This window comes from Urtica dioica, chromosome 10 (assembly GCF_054948205.1).
Source record: "Urtica dioica subsp. dioica isolate 48M chromosome 10, U.dioica_male_clone48M_v1_H2, whole genome shotgun sequence".
NCBI lineage: Eukaryota > Viridiplantae > Streptophyta > Magnoliopsida > Rosales > Urticaceae > Urtica > Urtica dioica.
The window spans coordinates 2,671,008-2,690,263 of NC_142765.1; the positions used below are offsets into that span (position 1 = coordinate 2,671,008).

A 19,256-nucleotide genomic window follows, 5' to 3' on the forward strand; every position below is an offset into this window, starting at 1 on the left:
AAGACATCCCTAAATTAGTTGTTTATACATTGAGTAAAATATAGGAAACAAACTTGTTTGTACATTGAGTACAAAAATATTACATGGGAACGTTTTCTAAGCAATTGGCGATCCACTAATAAAAGTTAAAAATGCAATTGTATTGAATGCTTTGGTTTATTTATATGTATTTCAAACTTTTTATTTTAAAAAAGAGATTTTTCTCAACATTTTTCAATAAAACAGTTTTTTTAATTAAACGCAAAAAAATTATATACAAACAATTACTTCTCATTTCCTTTTCATTAAAATCTAATTAAATATATTAACGGTACCTAATTTAATCTAATGATAACTTAACATCACTTTTAAATTGGAGGTTGTGAGATCAATCTCGATCGACAACATATATTCTAAAAAAAAAAAAATTATTGCTGGTGAATATTGAACCTACGAATTTTATATTAAAAATGGTGTATGATTACCGCTAGACCAAACTGAGTAACACTTAAACAACAATCTTGAATTCATTGACGATTTAAAGTCCGAATTTTTCTTCAAACTAAATACTTAAAATTTAATCAAGGGTGCTAGATGTAAATAAAAAGTAAAACATGGATGTCAATATAATTTATTATTTTATTTAACTGTTTTTTTACCTCGTATATCACGGTCCTTTACCAGCATCTTTTTCGCTAAGCCAATTAGCCACTAGAATATCGAAACGTGTCCGCCGCGAACATCCCTGCTCATTCTTTAGTGCCCTCTACGCTCGCCACGTGTCGCCTCTTAAATGCCCATAAAGACCTCTCTTTCTCTCTCATTTCAAACTCTCTGTCCCTCCCTTTTAACTCTCTCTCCCTCTCTCTCTAAACCTCGCTTCTCTTTCTCTCTCTTAGGGTTTTTCTTTCCCTCAGTAAGAAGATTCAACTGAGCTTAGCTGGTGAGTGTTTCTCTCTCTACGAAAGCCTCTCGTCTTTCTCTCGCTTAGGGTTTCATGCTCCGATCATTCGGTTCTTCTTGAAGGTCGTCTCTTTATTTATTACTTTTCCTTGCTCTGAAATTTCACTTACGGAGGTTTTTCTTTATATATATAGATATTGACTGAAAGTATATATTTTTTTCCTATTTTTTTCTTAGTGACTAGACATAGGATTTGGATTAGATTCGAGTTACGATGGAAGAGTAAAGTGAAGATTTGCACTTCCTTTTGCTATGTTTGTATTCAATATCGATTTCCCTTTTTGCACTTCTGAACTGATTGGAAAATCGATTGCATGCATTGAAAAGATTGAGAATTCGAGAATTCTGCTGTTTAAATGCATTATTTGTTCACTATATGTAACTCTTGACTCAAATCAATTAGGGCTGAGAACAAAATTGATTTTCCTTTTCATGGTTGTGAAACACACATGGACATATAAATAGCTCCATTCTTTCTTTCTTTCAGCTATGTAGCTATCAGAATTGAAATAGTATACAACCTTTACAGATTGCAAAGAAAGGAATTTACTTGCTGGGTAAGAGAAAAATGATTTGCTAAGAACTGAATAGATTTCTCAGTAGTAATTACGTATTAGGCATCAGGCATCAGGCATCGTAAGAGTGGACTTTAGGCCATGAAATAAGTGAATTGTGATTGTAGAGTCATAATTAATATTATTAAAAGCTGTATAGTCTTTACATAGAGGAACTTGAGTTTAATTTGGTTAAGGTTTGGCCTTTTGGGAGAGTTACAGGTCTCTAGAATACCCGATGATCTTGTTTTGTTTTTTTTTTGTTTGTTTGTTTTTTTTTTTTCCGTTTATCCTACTAATGCTAAGATTCTTTATTTAATATATAAAAAAAAAACCTTATCAGTAGACTTCAAAATTTGATTAATGTACAATAATAAAAAAAAATAACAGGTCTCCCACATACTCGAATATTTCGAACAGGAACCAATTTTTAACATGTCTTGCTCCATCCCTGATCTAGATCATCTTACCAGTATCTTCAACTGTAGCAAAAAAAAAACACATCTTAAATTGTGTGCCCGAGAAAGAACCCGAACAAAGCTTTATCCCATCATCACACTTCAAAGGCATTTTTTTTTAACCTATCGATTGCCCTGATTCAGTCGTCGTTTTATGTTCTCTTTCTTAATCAACTATTCGCAGGTCCTCCACTCATTCTAATGAAAGGATAGTCCTCTCAACTGAACAATAAAAAAAAAAGAAAAAAAGAGCATGGATTAAATATACATTAAAAAAAAAAAGTCAAATTTTATTTTATCTATCGATTACCCTGATATTCAATCGGCGTGTTTTTTTTTTTCTCTTTCTTAATCAACTATTCGCAGGTCCTCCATTCATTCTAATGAAAGGATAGTCCTCTCAACCGAACAACAATAGTAATAAATTAAAAAAAAAATACAAAACATGGATCAATCGGAGCAGAACCAGCAACAACAACAGCAATCGGCGGCGGTGGGGCAAATGGGTTACGCCCCTCCACCGTACCATTCCCCGGCCAGCCATCATCAGCCCAACAACTTCTCGAACCCGTCTCAGCAGCAGCAGCAGCAAGTGGCGTACCAGCAAGCCCAGCACTTCCACCACCAGCAGCAACAGCAGCAGCAGCAGCAGCTGCAGGCGTTCTGGTCGAACCAGATGCAAGAAGTGGAGCAAGCCTCGGACTTCAAGAACCACTCCCTCCCCCTCGCCCGCATCAAGAAGATCATGAAGGCCGACGAGGACGTCCGCATGATCTCCGCGGAGGCCCCCGTCGTCTTCGCCAAGGCCTGCGAGATGTTCATCCTCGAGCTCACCCTCCGCTCCTGGATCCACACCGAGGAGAACAAGCGCCGCACCCTCCAGAAGAACGACATCGCCGCCGCCATCTCCAGGACCGACGTCTTCGATTTCCTCGTCGATATCATTCCCAGGGACGAGCTCAAGGACGAGGCTGGGGTCGGGATCGGCTTGGGGATCGGGAAGGCCGCTTTGCCGGTCGTCGGGTCGCCCGCAGACATGTCCTACTATTACGTTCAGCCTCCGAATCCGGTGCCGGGGCCCGCCGGGATGATCATGGGGAAGCCGGTGGTGGATCCGGCCGCCGCGGCGGCCATGTATGCGCAGCCTCGGCCGCCGCCCATGGCTTTCGTGCCGTGGCCGCAGAGTCAGCAGGGCCAACAGCAGCAGCAACAACCCCAGGCCGAGCCTTGAATCCGATCGAGTCAGTGATCGGAGGGTTCGGATTTGAAGTTGGGTTTAGTTTGTAGTTGGTTGATAGTTTTAGCAGTTAGTTTTTTTTTTTTTTTTTTTTTTGAGTTGCAAAATCTGTGATTAAAGAGGGGAAAATATCTGAAATATTGTGTTGGGTTTATGCAATATTATTATTATTATCATCATTATCTATGGGGATGTACTATTTTGTTTGAGATTTCTTATGGGGTCTTTTTTTTTTTGGTTGTGAATGAGAGGGGCAATTAACTGACATTACCGGAATGAGATTTCCAAGTTGTATTTGACAGCGTCACAAAAGGATGATGATTAAGAACCTTTGTGCGGATCATCAACAACTCATTATAATTCTCATGGTATTAGGTGCTTTACTGATATGTGGTACTTGTTACATAAAGAAAAGTGAAACCCTCAAATAGCTAAAAATAGAAGCAGTGTGCAAAGAATACTCGTGTAAAAAGGTTTGATCAAAATTGTGGAAAGGAATAAGCGTAACTAATTTTCCTCTTAGTATGGTATGCTTGTGGTCGATACAATTTAACTCTGCCTGCCAAACGTCAAACTGATGTTATAAATATATTATTAAAAAAAAATTAACACAATATTTCCTAATATAAGACAAAAAAATTATCCTATGATTCAGTACTAATTTTTTTGTTCCTCTTCCTCTTTCTACTCTTGATGAGTAATCCTTTCTCTCTCTGGGTCTTAAGTTTCTGCTCTTTCCGTGCTTTGACTTTCTCTTCGAAGCCATCGTCGCCCATCTTCATTATCGCTACTCGATTAGCGTTGAAAACCTGCATTTTAAAGCAGAAGCAAACACACAGAAACATACTGAGACATAGCAGCGAAAAATCAGTTTCACAAAGCAAAGTGGATATATGCCAAATACGCTCCACCCGCGATTCTGCTTTAAGTCGCGAGCGATGAACCTTGTAATTGTTTGGTATCTTACCTCTTTAATATCGGATAGCACCTCGTTTTCTTTGCATTCAAACTCCTCGAACTTCTTCCCCACCTCAGCTTCGATTTCCTGAACAAGATCTGTATCATTCTGCAAAATACACGGAACAGCCATTATTCAGAACAAAGTAAAAATAATAAATGATTTTTTTTTTCTCAGTCGTGTGATTGGCTGTAAAATACTAACTTCAGTGACCAAGCTGATAGCCAACCCTCCTCTTCCTGCTCTTGCGGTACGACCCACACGGTGGATATAATCTCTTGGAGACCTGCCATTGTGAAAGAACCCGGTTGATTTTAGGTTAAGTGTGCGTTGAAACGTAATATATATATTAGTATTTTTCGGAATAAAGGTAAGACCTTGGTAAGTCGTAGTTGATAACAAGGTCAACAGTTGGAATATCCAAACCACGACCAGCGACATCTGTGGCAAGCAATATCGAAACCTTTCCAGATTTGAAGTTGTGTAAAGCTGCTAGTCTTCGAGACTGAGACTTGAAGGAATGGAGCGCCACAACTTTCTGTTCCAGCTCTTCCAGTAACAAATCCAATTGGTGACAACTTCTGTTTCCGGTCATTAAGAATATTAGAACATGTTACTCTCACAGTCTCACTTGAGGCTTAAAATCGAACTTAAACAAAAAAAAATGTTAAACACCAAGAAACTTGGATATTCTATCAATTAACTAAATGTCTAGTCTATATCTTCACTCAGCTAAAACACTGCATAGCTCTCGTCTCTATCAAGAGAACGCATCGTATATGATTTAGCGTCATAACACAGGCAATGAAAAAAGATAGGATAAACTGAATACAAAGATAGTAGTTAGGCTTTTGAAAAGCCCGCTCTCTTAGGGTGTGTTTGGAACCTGGAAAATGGAATCCCTCCTATTTTTCTTGTGATGTTTGGATCGAGGGAAAGGAGGGAAAAGAAAATGGGAGGGAAAATACTTAACTAAAGAGTGGATTTCATTTTCCATCTGATTTTCCAAAGGACATCCACATTTATTTTAGTTACATGTAGGTTTACGATTTTTAAACAGACCCTTACAAAAATGAATTTCTTCCTCCACACAATTTTATTACAAATGCCATTCTGCTAATCATAAAATAGCCATTTTTTTTAGACACAACAACTTTTAACTATTTTACATCCACCCCGTAATTATCTACTAATTATTACAAATCCTATATCCCTTAGATCCTAAGTTTTAACACCTAGACGCCGATAACAACAAGAATACAAAGTACAAGTAAAAGGAAAAAAACAACTGAGAATTACAATACCTGCAAGTTGAGACGAATATCATAGCGGAGCGAACGTTCAGCTCTTTCATCTTAGAAAGAAGGTGTACGAGGTAAACGTCCTTGACCTTTTTGGGTACGAAAATAAACTGTTGCTTCAGGGTTTCGACAGTCTTAAACCCTTCGTACGCCTCGAAAAAGTAAGCTTTGTTCGCCGAAAGCTCAATAAGCATCTTAAGCTCATTAGTCATCGTCGCAGAAAACAACAAAGTTTGCCGATTCTTTGGTAAGCACTGAAAGATCACTCTCAGCTCCTCTTCGAACCCGACATCTAAAATTCTATCCGCTTCATCCAAAACTAGAAACTGAAAGCAACCATTAAAAAGAAAAGAGAGTTATCAACACATTACTTCAAACAATGTTTCCAACCCAGTATGAATTGATTCTGCGACATAAAATCATTTTCTAACTTACTCAAACTCCTCAAGTTTGAAATATTAAAAAAAAAAGATATATAAATAAATTCACACACATTCCATTCTCACACTATCTACACCGTCCCAGAATCCAAAAATCAAGCACAATCCTATAACCCGCTACTTAATTTTTTTTACCGAACCACGCCTAAGACACCACTCAATGACACAAAACAACAGCACAAACGCTCTCAAATCCTCAAAAGTTTTATCTCCCCACAAACACATTTCTTGACACACAAGCAAGAAAAACAAAACACTAATCACCTTCGTCTTTGAGAATATCTTCGCGATCCCTGGATCTTCCTCAATCAAAACCCTAATCCTCCCAGGCGTCGCAATCACCACGTGAGGCCTCTCCATCAAAGCCTTGGCCTGAGTCAACAAATCCATACCTCCGACCACCACCGAGCACCGAACCCTCACGGCGCTCCCGAGAGCCCTAAACTGCTCCGCCATCTGGTACGCAAGTTCCCTCGTCGGAGTCACGACCACCGCGAAAACGCCGTACGGATTTCCCGCCAGTAGCTGAAGAATCGGAAGCGCGAAGGCCGCAGTTTTTCCGCTTCCGGTCTGAGCTAATCCGAGAACGTCTCTTCCCGCCAAAATTTGGGGGATGCAGCGAGCCTGAACCGCCGTCGGTCGCCGGATTCCGAGCTCGGAGCATGTCCGGACCGCCCAGTCGGCGAGCCCTAGGTCCTTGAACGACGCTGTTTGGTTCTGGTGCTCGGACTCTTCTGCCGTTGACTTTTCCACGACGAGATTGAGATCGGAATCGGCGCTGGGGCTAGGGTTTGGGAGGGCTTTGGTTATTGTTTTTTTGGGGGCTTTGGAGGGTTTTGGGAAGAGACGAAAGGTTTCTTCTTGTTCTGTGTCTTCTTCATGAACGTGTGTTTCTTCTTCCATTGATCGAATTGAGTGAGAAAGATTGAAGATTTTTGTTCCCTTGCCGGATTATCGATTCCCTCTCGCTGCAAGTTTTTGCCAGTTTTTTTTCTTTTTCGGTGGTTTAGTTCGTGGCTTTAGGTCGAATCGGTGACGAGGGATTTGTGGGCTGTATATAAATTAAAGCCCATAACTTGTTTATGGACAAAATTGTGGTCTGGCCTGGACTTTACTCATTTTTTAGGCTTAGCCCAAATATAATAAATATTTTGTATTTTAAAGGCAAATGAAAAATGTTTATTTATCTTAAAAAAAAATTTATGATATTTTTGAATCATTAATTTTATTTAAAAAAATTCTCCTATAAATTCTATTTGATTTTTTTTTTCTTCACACATTTGTCTTTTACCCTCAAAATACTCCTATAAATGCTCAAACTTAATTCTCTTAATTCTCTGTTTAGAAAATTAGGAAAATAAGCACTTGAGTTGAGAATGGCATCTCGTCAACCAAAAAATGTGGAGAGATACTTTTTGCCCTTATTTATTCCCTTATTTTATTCGTAATTAGTGAAGTGTTCTCGAAATTTACTTTTGAATTCCCAAATATAGGGAATTTCAAAAATAAATGGAAGAGTTACGATAGCAAATAATAATGACAATCTGTGTAAAGTTGAGACTAGAGAGTAGGGTTAGGTGAGCATTAACATTGTGAAGTAAATTTCATGTGTAAAAGTATAACTATAAACCGTTGGTGTCATTTAAATTGAGAAATTTCATTTTATAAACTCAAAAGTTATGAAAATATCTCAATTAGACCCGTTAGTTAAAAAATATTCAAAATTGAACTTTTGTATCAATTTTGGACGAAAATACCCTTAATTCAAAATAAATCATCTCTTTCATTTTCACTCTCACTTTCTCTCCACATCAAAGAACACCAAATCCGACGTGAGCCCCATTCCGACGCCCAACCACATCAAATCCGACGAGTTTCAATGCCCACCACACCAAATTCGACCGAATTGGAGGTGAATTTTTTATTTTTTTAAGGTTGATTTGAATGAGATTTGGAGGTGAATTTTTTTTTTTTTAATCTGGGAATTTCTGATGAAGATGGATTCCGACACGTTCCGACGAGTTCCGATGGATTCCGACACGTTCCGACGAGTTCCGATGGATTCCGACACGTTCCGACGAGTTTCCGAAACCCTCAAAAACTATGGAATTTTTTTAAAAAACGATGCGAAACCATCAAAATCGAAGCTAAAATGAGAGGATTGTGATGAAGAGGATTTAAAAATGAGAGGAATATGTGTTATTTGAATTTCAAAGGTATTTTTGTCCGAAAAGTGTCCAAAAATCCAATTTCATATATTATTAAACTAATGAGTCTAATCTTGATATTTTCATTGTTTTTAGGTCTAGAAAATGAAATTTCTCTTTAAATTTCATGGGCTAGCATTCAGTTCCCACGTGGTGTCATTTAAAATTAAAGTAATCGTACGGATATTACTGATGTAAACAAAACAAAAAAAAAAAAAAAAAAAATTTGTACAACGTCTAGTTAATGGGCTTTAAAGAGATGGGCTCAGGTAGGCTTAAAGCCCATCCTCATTAAACCCGCAGACTTGAACCAAATAAGTGGGGCCCACATTTTTCAAAATAATTAAATAATAATTCATGTGGACACAAACAAAAACTCTAATTTTTTTAATTTATATTTTTAGACAAAAAAAAAAAAAAAAAAAAAATTAGTGGCATAACAGTATAAAGCGATACGAAGCGAAACAAACAAAACCAGAACCGAAGAAGAAGAAGAAAGGTTGAAAATGGAGAATTCTTCACCGTTCAAAGCGGAGATTCTGAAAGGAAAAGTGGCTCTGATCACCGGAGGGGCTTCAGGAATCGGACTCGAGATTTCGACTCAGCTCGGCCGCCATGGAGCTTCGATCGCTCTCATGGGACGACGGAGACACGTTCTCGACTCAGCCGTTGACTCGCTTCGCTCGCTCGGAATTCCCGTAATTTTTCTCTCTTTTCCTTTTTCCTTCCAGTAATTTCTATCTTCGACAATTGATAAACGTTGGACGATGGAAAGTGTTTTCAATAATAATATTATTATTATTATTTTTAATTTCTTTAGCTATGAAAGTTGACATTGTGCTGCGAGAAATGAATTTTTTTCTTCTTTTAGTTTGAGATATGAAATGATAATTTCAATTGTGTTTTGCTTTGTTTCTGTTGACGCAGGACTGTAAAATTTAATTAGTGGGGGGTAAAAGACTGGGAAATTGAAAATAAATTCCTTTTTTTCTTCTGGAAACTTGTTAATCGTTTCTTTTTTTTCTTCTTTTTTTATTTTTTTTTATTTTACTTTGTTTTAATAATATGGCCTAGTACTATCCTATGAACGGCTTTCAATGCGTTCAGCATTAATGTAATAATCCAAAGGCATGGATTTTCAACAGAAGACCATATGAGAGAAGGACTTTAATGCTAACCCTGACTTTTAAAAAAGCTCACCTATTTTTTGTAGCAAATTTCCAAAACCTTAATGGACAGCTCTGGTGTTATTTATGATCACATTCAAGTAGCACTTTAGCATAATATATCATTTTTTTTTTCAGGCCGTAGGATTTCAAGGCGATGTTCGCAAACAAGACGATGCGAAAAGGGTCGTTGAATCGACATTCCAACATTTTGGGAGGATCGACGTGCTCGTCAACTCCGCAGCCGGTAATTTCCTCGTCTCGGCCGAGGATTTGTCGCCGAATGGATTCCGAACGGGTAAGCATTTCCGATGAGTAGCATCGAATCGAACGGATTTTGGTATTTATATCGTTCTTGATGATATTGTATTTGACAGTGTTGGACATCGATGCCGTTGGAACGTTCACGATGTGCCACGCGGCGCTCAACTATCTAAAGAAAGGAGGGCTCGGGAGAGGCTCTTCCGACGGTGGAGGAGCGATATTGAACATCAGCGCAACCTTGCATTACACGGCCGCGTGGTATCAAATTCACGTTGCCGCCGCCAAGGTTTGGTCCTAATTTAGATGACCCTTTTTTTCCATTTTAGTACTAATAAAGTGACATTTTGCTCCCTAAACTATTATGAACAATATTATCCCTGACCTTTTGCTTTTGTAGCATTTGTGTCATATTTCATAAAAATGACATAAATATAAGTTTTTACACCAAAACAATTGAAAACATATTGTAACTTTTTTTTAACTTTTTTTTCTAGTTGTACAAAAACACATTTTTTCTCGAGAATTTAACAATTGTTTAGCGTCTATCAAGCTGTTTTAAGCTTTTTCGGGGAAGAATTTCATTAAAAAAAAAGTATTTATCAAAAGGGACTTTAATGGAACCCCAAGAATTTGATCTAGTCGCAACAATAAATGTTGAGATGCATCGATAGACGCACAATCTCGGGTTCAATTCCCCCATAAACTAAAAAAACTCAGGACCACTGAGAGGCTTCTTAGCCGATACCCACGTTTACGAAAAAATTATTGTTTTTAGACATTCCTGGCGTGATAGTTGATGAGGATCTATTTGCGCTAAAGTTCTCGCCTTTCACAGGCCGCGGTCGATGCCACGACGAGAAACTTGGCATTGGAGTGGGGGACCGATTATGACATCAGCGTCAATGGGATCGGACCGGGTCCCATTGGCGAAACTCCCGGGCTGAGTAAGCTCGTACCCGACGAGATCAAGAACAAGACAAGGGAATATATGCCACTTTACAAAGTGGGAGAGAAGTGGGACATTGCCATGGCTGCCTTGTTCCTCCTTTCGAATGCCGGTTTGTTTAGCTCGCCTCTCTCTCTCTCTCTCTTCTTGATGAATAGTTGGTACAATGATACATGTATATTTTTTAATCGAAGTCGCCGCTAATGAGTTTTTTTGGGGGACTTTGGTCAGGTAAATACATCAACGGAACGGTCTTGGTGGTCGATGGAGGGCTTTGGCTGAGCCGGCCGCGCCACATGGCCAAGGAAGACGTGAGAAAGCTTTCGAGGAGTGTGGAGAAGAGGTCTAGAGACGCACCCGTGGGATTGCCGAGAAGCAAGATATGATTATTTATTCATTTATATATGTGAGATCAATATCAATTAAAGATGCCATCTTTCTGGTGTTCTGTTTGGGTGATGTTTTTCTTTGATGCCCTTATAACCCTTTGGCTATAAAAGGAATAAACTATCAAGTTTTTCATTTCGTGTGTTGACCTGATGTCATGGGATTATTACTCAAATAAAGAGGTCTAGTTATATACATATATAATAAAAAAAAATCAATATATAAATATTTATATTTGTAATGTTGAATAAAGATATTATCTTTTTTTTTTGGAAAATATCACAATTATCTCTTAAAAAATTTGATGACTCTTATAAAGAGGAATGCTATTTGTCACGGGTCCGACTTTTGAACGACCCATTGAGCGTGTGACAAGTGGACAAATTTTAAATAATTTTTGGTGTTTATCATTTTTATGTGGGGAGTCGTCAGTCGTCCCATCGTGACAAAAATCATTTCTGCTCTTATAAATCTCTTTGTTTAATGTTTCTTGGACTTTTTTCAAAGAGAGACTTCACTTAATCTCTTCATTTATCTCTTTGTTTAATGTTTCTTGGACTTTTTTCAAAGAGAGACTTCACTTAATCTCTTCATTTACCAAGAAGGATATATTTATTATTATTTGTAATGTAAATCAAAGATATGGAAGATGCTCATACCAGATTGAAATGGTATCCGATAGAATTGATAACTAGATACAATGAAAGGATTTTTTCGCTTTAGCTACTAAGATCTTTCAATGACAGGTTGTCTCTTGCCCATGTCTTGTTTATGGGAAAAAACATATCATATCTATCCCAATCCCATGAATTTTACTCTTTAGTTACCTCTTTTTTTTTTCTTTTTTTATTTTTTTTTATGAACTCTCTCTTTATAACAATTTTTTTTTTTGGGTGAGAAATCTGTAACAAGGTTAGTTTCTTTCTCCATTTTAAAAACTTGCTAGTGAACACGTCATTGAAAATTTTGTTGAAGGAGTATATACGAGCTACATAAAAATTTAAAGAATAATTAACTACTAGACAAGATATTATTGTGAAACTGATAGAGGGAGGTAATGATAGATGTTATATTCTCTCCCTTTTGTTTAGGGTGTGTTTTTTTATGCCCTTATAAGCCTTGGTTAGAAAAGAACACACCATGAAGTGTTTCATTTCATGCATGGACTGCCTGAATAATCACTCCATTACTCCAATAAATCAACTGCGGATACAAAATTTGTATATTCTAACTGCAACATTGATTGTATTTTCTCTACCTTAAACAACAAAATAAATCAACTGCGGCTACAAAATTTGTGTGATGGCATATGATATCAATTTCTCCGCGCCTTTTGAATCCGCTGGAAAATCTCTCCGAAATGTACGGAAAAAAATCAGATAACCATCTTTCTCTGAGCTCTTCTAACTGCAACAACTCAAAGCAACCCGGTTTGGGGTGATGAATTGATAACATCGTTCGATTCCCGCGCACGGAAATTATAACATTTGTGCAGCGGTGCAGGATAAAGATCAACCGTCTGATATCGCATTAGTGGAATTACCAGGTACAGTTAATTTCTTATTTTTAACATTAATTAAAGATGTTATATTTCTTGTGTTCTGGGGTGGTGTTTCTTTGATGCCTGTCTTGGCTAGAGAAAACCAAAAAAGAAAACTACTTAGCTGCCCTAAAAGATCATTTTAATACTTCAAGAAAGAGGTCTAGACTAGAGATGCCCCAGTTGGATTTACCATGAAGAAATATATAATACTTCATTTGTAATGTTAATTAAAGATATTATTTTGTGTGTTACTTTGATGATCTTCATAAGCCTTGACTAGAAAAGATTTCATGATCTTTTTATTACTCCAATTAAGAATTTGAACATAGATAGTATTTTCTCTACCAACAAACAATAAATCAATCACTGCGGATACAAAATTTGTGTGAAGCTTTTTTAGCTTCATCTTCAACAGAAGCACATCGACATCTATGAAACCATGATATGAGCTTCTCTGTGGCGTCTGAATTCGCTGGACTAGAAAATTTCGCCAAAATCTATGACGAAGGAACCGACACTAATCGCCTGTGAGAGGCTTTGGCGAAAAAATTCAGGTTACCATCTTTCTCCGAGCCTTTTAATCACAATAGCACAATGCAAATCCGGTTTCGGGTGTTGAAATGATGATATCGTTCGATACTCCCAAGTGTGAAAATTCTAACATCTGTGCAGTGGTGCAGGATAAAGGTCCACCGTCTGATATCGCAATTGATCATTACGCGGCAACGGTCCCTCCTAAAAAAATATCAATAGGTTTCACAACTTAGAGAGTGAAAAGTAAGCAAGTGGTATTGCTTTTCTAATGTGAAGATATATTTTTAAAAATACCTCGTCCGGGTTGATTTGGAACGGCTTTACGAAATCTTCAAACATTACCGGAGAAAGGCCCTTCATTAAATCTTCCACCTCCTAAAGCATCAAACCACATTTAATGACGCCACATTTAACTTTTTCGATCATCCACGACTATAATAGGATATCTGTCTGTCTAATTCATCAGTTTTTTTTTTTGGGCAATTTTGAACATATCTATGTATAAAAGTCTACAAAATTCGAGATTCATATCTATTAGGTCAAATTGACTGGATTTTTTTTATGACATTTCCCTAAAACAAGTCCCAAAAAAAAAAAAATAATGATAATAATTTGTTCCGAACTATCGAGACCACAGTTGTGGGGATTTGCTTACCAGTCCGGTGATCCTCGAGTTTTGCAATAGTTCCGACGTTACCACGTCAAGAATATGCCTATTCTCCTTGAGAGCATTCATGGCTAGTTCTTCCGTTTCTTCAATGTACTGCAAGCACTATCGAATCTCAGAACACAAAACCAACGATACCATAGAAAGTAAGTGAACTGCATAAAGATCAAGAAATAAGAAGATTACGGTTTTACCCTAGTCAACTCTCGCGTAAACATCTCTGAAACTTCGGGTGTCATCTTGTTCGGAATCACTTGAGGATCGTCCCACTATACGAGAATGGAGTAAAATGAGAGAGTTATACCAATTAAGACACCGAGAGAGAGAGAGAGAGAGAGATTACTCTATATCTTATCAACTCGCCATCAGGGCTATCGGGTCTATCCGCTAGTCCGACTCTTTTCGTTAAAGGAAGAAGCCCCAATTTCCGGTTCTGGGGGCTAATCACCATTTCTCGAGCAATCTAAAGAGAGCAAAACGAGCGTTAAGTGCGAAAAAAAAATAACACGGAATATACATCATCAGAGGAAACCACAATGCAGGTGGTCGAACCGAAGCATACAATTACGACACAAAAAAAAAATGAAATGGGTTAAAGATGACCTTTGTTATCTTCTCGAGATCATCGGAGCCTCCATCGGTGACATCGTCGCCGTATACGACGCGCTCCGCACAACGACCGCCGTGCGCAACGACCATTTGCATTTTCAAGTACCCGAACGTCGAATAGCCTTGATCCACCAGGTTCTCCCGCGGAAAGAACACCGAAATTGCAGTTTCCTATAATTTTTTGGTAAAGACACCCAAAACTCAATCAAGACAGATAAAAGCGGAAAGAATTCCTGAATTTTTATGATTGTGCTATTTTACTCCCTAACCTCTTTTTTTTAGCAGTTTGGTCCCTAACCTATTGATTTAGTAGTTTTATTGGTCCTTTTCAGGGGGGAAAACATTTGCAAAATTCAATACCTAAACAACTTAAAACATACTTACAAACTAAAATATCTTTTTAATTTTGAAATGTAATTAACTTAGTTACAAACTACAACATATTTATAAAAAATCTAATTAACTTATATTTTGAAACTAAAATCACTAAATAAAAATTTAACTTTATTTAAATGATACTTTTAAAAACTATAAACTAGTTATTCTTAGTTTATACGAGTGTTTTAGCTTGTTTAGTTGTCGAGTTTTATATTTAAAAAGAAATCGGAAAGGACAAAAAAAAAACAACTAAATCAATAGGTTAGGGACCAAAATACTCCAACAAAAAAGTTTAGGGACCAAAATAGCACCATAATAAAATTGAAGGAGTATTTAACCAAAAGTTTGTACCTTGCCACCAGGAAGGAGCTGAGAAAATGCATGCCAATCAAACTTAGGAAACAAGTGAGCCAATACTATGTGTCCTGCTTCGTGCACCGCAAGAAGCTTCTTCTTCTCAGCCGAAACCTGAGACCAAAAACAGCAATGATTTATAAGTGACCAAAGTAAATAACTAGAGAGAGAGAGAGAGAGAGCGATGCATACGTTTGCTTCACATTTCTGTTGCTCTTCCTCGGTCAGAAGTACACCCATACCCTCCAGTAATTGCTTGTCTAACACATCCACGATATCTTCTTGCGAAATTTTCGTATTCCCTTTCCTCACCTAACAATACATATAAACATAAACAAGGTTGCCGAAATGCATAAATAAATTTAATGAGAACTTTCAACTCTTTCCACTCACCGACATAATCGCCGCTTCATTGACAAGGTTTCGAATATCTGCCCCGGAAAATCCAACGGTGCGGAAGACCAGCTGTGGAGTCCAAAGAAAGCCACCGTGTATGATCAGGAACCAAATATATACATACATATCATATAATGAAGGAATAAGAAAAAACATGTATAAGGTACCTTTCGAAAGTCTACATCCTCTGCTAGCTGCTTTCCAGCGCTGTGAACACCAAATATATCAATACGCTGTTTCGAATCAGGCAAACCTATGAACAACCGACGGTCGATCCTCCCGGAACGAACGAACTCCGGGTCCAGCTCGTCTGGCCTATTCGTTGCGCAGATAAATATCACCGCTTGTCTGAGCGAGAATCGTTCGACCCCGGTTCTCTCTTTGCTGTATACTCCACCGACCATATAAAAAAATGAGAATATGAATTAGCATATATCTAGGATTAAAATAATCATCTCTGATGATTGGTTGATGGTTCAATTTAAATAAATAAATAAATAAAAAGATTAAAGAAAAAAGTCAGACGGAATTTAATAACACCGATCTTTGTTTTTCGTGAAAATTTCGTCGGTTTTATATGAGATTCTACAGTAACCATTTAGAATAAGGAAAATCACAGGAAAGTTGCTGGATTTGGTTGAAATTTAACAGCAATAAAACGAAATTCATGGCATTCACCAGCCGATATCCCCCGAAAACCAAAATTCCGGGTATTTACAACTCCATGGTCAATAGACTTCAGAATTTCGATTTATTTTTACAGCGGTACACTTACTCTCCGTCGAGTTGTGCTATCAAAGCCTCGAATGTAGCCCGTCTTCTTGGATCCTTCCTTGCATGTCGTCCCGCGATCGCATCAATTTCATCCACAAACACAAAAGCGGGAGCCTATCACACACACAGGATTGGCATACAGTTCCGATTCGAATTAGGTATATAATTATATATGATAATAATGTAACGATCTTATATACTTACATTTCGTCTCGCGATGGAGAACATTTCATTGATTCTTGCGGCACCGCTTCTCTCGCTATCCGTGAACTCGGCACCGGAAGCAAAAACAAATGGCAATCCACTTTCCTTTGCAAGTGTTCTTGCGAAGAGTGTTTTTCCAGTTCCAGGAGGCCCAGAAAGAAGCACACCCTGTAATCACACGAGAGAGAGAGAGAGAGAGAGGTTAGTCTCGTAGACGTAATTAGTAATTTAGTTATATTTTCGCATAAATAAGTCATGATGGTGGGTTATGAGAAGAATTATTGAGTCAGACAGTAAGTGTGTGATTAGAGAGATTGGTCCACCTCTCTAATTGTGAACCGAGTTTATCAATAAATTTGTGTTCAGATCTTTACTTGTCCTATGAAAGAGATGAAAATAAAAAAAGAAAGTAGCCTTACCCTAACAAACTTAACACCTCGCTCATAGTATTGCATCGGGTTTCCCATATAAATCATGAGCTCATCAAGAAGGTCCCAAACATCACCTCCCAAAACGACATCCTTGTACATCGATTTCGTTTCACCGACATCTCCAACGGGCTGAACATACACTCGATGAAATACGAGCTAAAAAAAACCTAAAAAGGGAAAAGCAAGAGATTTACCAAGATGAAGTTTTCGGCATAAGCCATGTCAAAGAGCTGATTATACTTTTTGTAGAGAAAACGCTTCGAAGTGATGAGCAGAAGCATCGCGGTTTCCCTCAAGAGCCAGAGAATCAGAATCCCGGGCAACAGAGCGATAACGAACTTCATGAAGTAATGAATCTGGCGTTTTTGAATCATGTCGACTTCGACACCCGAGCTCGTGATGGTCTCAAACAAGTGCGGGTCTAAGGGAATATCAACCTAACAAAAATGAAATAAGATCAGTAAAGTAGAGGACTCGAAACGGAGCAATGAAATCACGGATTCGCTTACAGTATATTCTAACGGAAAACCTTCTTTCATTGTAACGAATACTCTCTTTAGATCCTCGGTGAAAACAACTGCATCGACCTGTCAAATCGGAAGTGAACACGTTGACAAAGTTCTTTAGAGTCAAAACCCCAGACAGACGCTTCGGAATTACCTCTGAGCTATCGAGTTTCTGAAGAAAATAAGTGTATGGAAGTTTGGGACGATAGAGCCACCATCTCTTCTCAATCCACAAGGCTCTAGTTCCCCGAGTCTCCGTTGACTTTTCCACAACGTCTTTGCGAAGACTGTTCTCGACCTCTTTCATGTCGAATTCGATGCCGTACCTAGAATTCATGGAATCTACTTTCTCCGAAAACTTTTCCTTTTCGATTATCTCGTTCCATTTTTTGAGTCTTTCGCGCCATGTCACTCCACTTTCCTGGATTTCACCTGCCAACCAAAGGCTTGAACTTTGATAGTTTTCAAAAATGTGTTAATATATGCACAAATATGCAAACAAACAAACCTGAGATTCCCAACTCCTTCTTAAGCTCTTCCTTCTCTTCCACGCTCAATTTCGCGTTTCTGTCAAGAATTTGCTTTACGTTTTCTTCAGGAAGCTCTGGATCGTCCTCCCAAGCGTCCTCTCCAACATATGAACTATCATGGACAATCGTTCCATCGGGTCCTTCAAGGAACTTCTTCATTTTCAAGCCTTTAGGCATTGTCTTCCTCCACATACCCTTCTTGAACCTGAAACTCACTCACAAACAACCACCTGGTTGAATAGATAAGCCTCTGATGTTAATAAGAACGGTCTCTAATAATCTATTTATTTTTTACTTACTTTCTAACATTGGTAGGAGTTGGCTCGGGAATCAAAGCCTCCATATAAGCCTCTGTCAATTCTTCTTTTTGACGATTTATGACCGGAGCTCGGACCGCCGAGAAGATTGCACGAGAAGATGTTACCGAGACAAAGATATAGAGAGCCAATACAGCCACTCTTTTCGCATCCCATGATTTCAAATCCTGCGAAACGGAGAATCATAATACTTCTACCATCATAAACAATATAATAAAAGGAGGCCATATAGATTAGTAAGGAATTGCTCCTTTCAACAATAAAAATCAAATATATCTAACTTTTTTATGTAAAAAAATAAAATAAAATCAACCACATTTTGTTATTACACTCCAACAAGTACTGATGAAGAGTGTGAAAAGGCTAAACCTCTGTCCGAACCAAACATCAAGACTGAAACTTGAATCTTAATCAGTCTACTCATTTCCCCATAACCAAGAGTTCACATGTGGCTCTTTCTATTTCATAAATGAATTAAGCTTACGCACACATTTTGTAATTATTATACGCAAACAATTATAGGAAAAACCTTAACGCCCGAACATAAAGATCAAAACTTTAAATCTTGCTCAGTCAATTTACCTTCCAACGCTCCAACTCGTTCCAATTCATAATCTCCATCAAAACGCCACTCCTAAGCCGTTCCAACTCGTTCCCATCAACATTAAAACCTTCTCTGACTTTACTACCCAAATCGAACCCAGTCTCCTTCTTCACCGAGTCGCCGAACTTTGACCAGAACCGGTCCGAGCCGGTCCGAACCGACCGGCCGATTCTCCGCCATGAGAACCCGTCGGACCCATCCGGGCCCGAAGCCGCTAGAGCGCGAAAGGACGATCTTTGGCGGGAAATCTTGGTGGGTCTTCTGTGATTGGAGAAAAGAAGATGGCTTTGGAGTGGTGTGAGATGAGACGAAGAAAAGAGAAGTGGGTTCGGCTTCAAGGTGGTGATTGTGAAGTCCATTTACGCGAACAAGGGACTCAGAGCTGAATAAGAGACTGTGAGGACCCTAAAACGAAGAAGAAGTGAGAATGCATTTGGGAAATGGTGTTTCTCTTTGAGAAAGGGAACGAACACTAAAGAGTGAAGAGAGAGGGGTTTTTGGGGGTTTATTATCCGATGGGTGTTTGATATATTTGTTTTGAGTATTTGG

At 38.2% G+C, this 19,256-nt stretch overlaps 4 protein-coding genes across 5 annotated transcripts; 2 read left to right on the forward strand and 2 right to left on the reverse strand.

Annotated features, from left to right (window-relative positions):
* Positions 1-807: 807 nt before the first annotated feature.
* NF-YC2 (nuclear factor Y, subunit C2) lies at positions 808-3,456 on the forward strand. 2 transcript variants are annotated; one of them, XM_089628415.1, is made up of 2 exons: positions 808-1,005; positions 2,321-3,456. In XM_089628415.1, the coding sequence occupies exon 2, from the start codon at positions 2,400-2,402 to the stop codon at positions 3,183-3,185; it is 786 nt and encodes a 261-aa protein (XP_089484541.1). In that variant the 5' UTR covers positions 808-1,005; positions 2,321-2,399; the 3' UTR covers positions 3,186-3,456. The 2 variants fall into 2 exon arrangements, with proteins under 2 accessions (XP_089484541.1, XP_089484540.1); XM_089628414.1 differs by having other exon boundaries at positions 808-922.
* A 193-nt stretch (positions 3,457-3,649) lies between these two features.
* Positions 3,650-6,937, reverse strand: RH36 (RNA helicase 36). The gene is made up of 6 exons (XM_089628413.1): positions 6,155-6,937; positions 5,454-5,776; positions 4,527-4,730; positions 4,354-4,435; positions 4,159-4,257; positions 3,650-4,000 (listed from the first exon to the last, which is right to left on the reverse strand). Exons 1-6 carry the CDS (start codon positions 6,791-6,793, stop codon positions 3,836-3,838), a joined length of 1,512 nt encoding a protein of 503 aa, XP_089484539.1. The 5' UTR covers positions 6,794-6,937; the 3' UTR covers positions 3,650-3,835.
* Positions 6,938-8,506: 1,569 nt separating this feature from the next.
* On the forward strand, positions 8,507-10,997 carry SDRB (short-chain dehydrogenase-reductase B). Its single transcript, XM_089629480.1, has 5 exons — positions 8,507-8,795; positions 9,402-9,561; positions 9,641-9,813; positions 10,363-10,585; positions 10,705-10,997. Exons 1-5 carry the CDS (start codon positions 8,604-8,606, stop codon positions 10,857-10,859), a joined length of 903 nt encoding a protein of 300 aa, XP_089485606.1. The 5' UTR covers positions 8,507-8,603; the 3' UTR covers positions 10,860-10,997.
* Positions 10,998-12,680: 1,683 nt separating this feature from the next.
* Positions 12,681-19,256, reverse strand: FTSH12 (FTSH protease 12). The gene is made up of 19 exons (XM_089628730.1): positions 18,686-19,256; positions 18,086-18,270; positions 17,765-17,991; positions 17,411-17,688; positions 17,260-17,337; positions 16,945-17,187; positions 16,739-16,879; positions 16,320-16,487; positions 16,117-16,229; positions 15,509-15,725; positions 15,339-15,410; positions 15,138-15,257; positions 14,943-15,059; positions 14,208-14,384; positions 13,948-14,067; positions 13,799-13,873; positions 13,593-13,700; positions 13,232-13,312; positions 12,681-13,138 (listed from the first exon to the last, which is right to left on the reverse strand). The coding sequence occupies exons 1-19, from the start codon at positions 19,064-19,066 to the stop codon at positions 13,061-13,063; spliced, it is 2,979 nt and encodes a 992-aa protein (XP_089484856.1). The 5' UTR covers positions 19,067-19,256; the 3' UTR covers positions 12,681-13,060.

What these genes read in the sequence shown, in the direction of transcription:
- SDRB (XM_089629480.1), top strand. Translation starts at nt 8,604, where the DNA reads ATGGAGAATTCTTCACCGTTCAAAGCGGAGATTCTGAAAGGAAAAGTG. An exon ending in GCCGAATGGATTCCGAACGG is followed by an intron (nt 9,562 to 9,640) that starts GTAAGCATTTCC and finishes TGTATTTGACAG; the next exon opens with TGTTGGACATCGATGCCGTT. An exon ending in GTTCCTCCTTTCGAATGCCG is followed by an intron (nt 10,586 to 10,704) that starts GTTTGTTTAGCT and finishes GACTTTGGTCAG; the next exon opens with GTAAATACATCAACGGAACG.
- FTSH12 (XM_089628730.1), bottom strand. Translation starts at nt 19,066, where the DNA reads ATGGACTTCACAATCACCACCTTGAAGCCGAACCCACTTCTCTTTTCT. An exon ending in GAGGTGTTAAGTTTGTTAGG is followed by an intron (nt 16,488 to 16,738) that starts GTAAGGCTACTT and finishes GTGTGATTACAG; the next exon opens with GGTGTGCTTCTTTCTGGGCC. An exon ending in ACTCGAGGATCACCGGACTG is followed by an intron (nt 13,313 to 13,592) that starts GTAAGCAAATCC and finishes TTGATGCTTTAG; the next exon opens with GAGGTGGAAGATTTAATGAA.
- RH36 (XM_089628413.1), bottom strand. Translation starts at nt 6,793, where the DNA reads ATGGAAGAAGAAACACACGTTCATGAAGAAGACACAGAACAAGAAGAA. An exon ending in ATCAACTACGACTTACCAAG is followed by an intron (nt 4,436 to 4,526) that starts GTCTTACCTTTA and finishes TCACAATGGCAG; the next exon opens with GTCTCCAAGAGATTATATCC. An exon ending in CTATCAGCTTGGTCACTGAA is followed by an intron (nt 4,258 to 4,353) that starts GTTAGTATTTTA and finishes TGTATTTTGCAG; the next exon opens with AATGATACAGATCTTGTTCA.
- NF-YC2 (XM_089628415.1), top strand. Translation starts at nt 2,400, where the DNA reads ATGGATCAATCGGAGCAGAACCAGCAACAACAACAGCAATCGGCGGCG.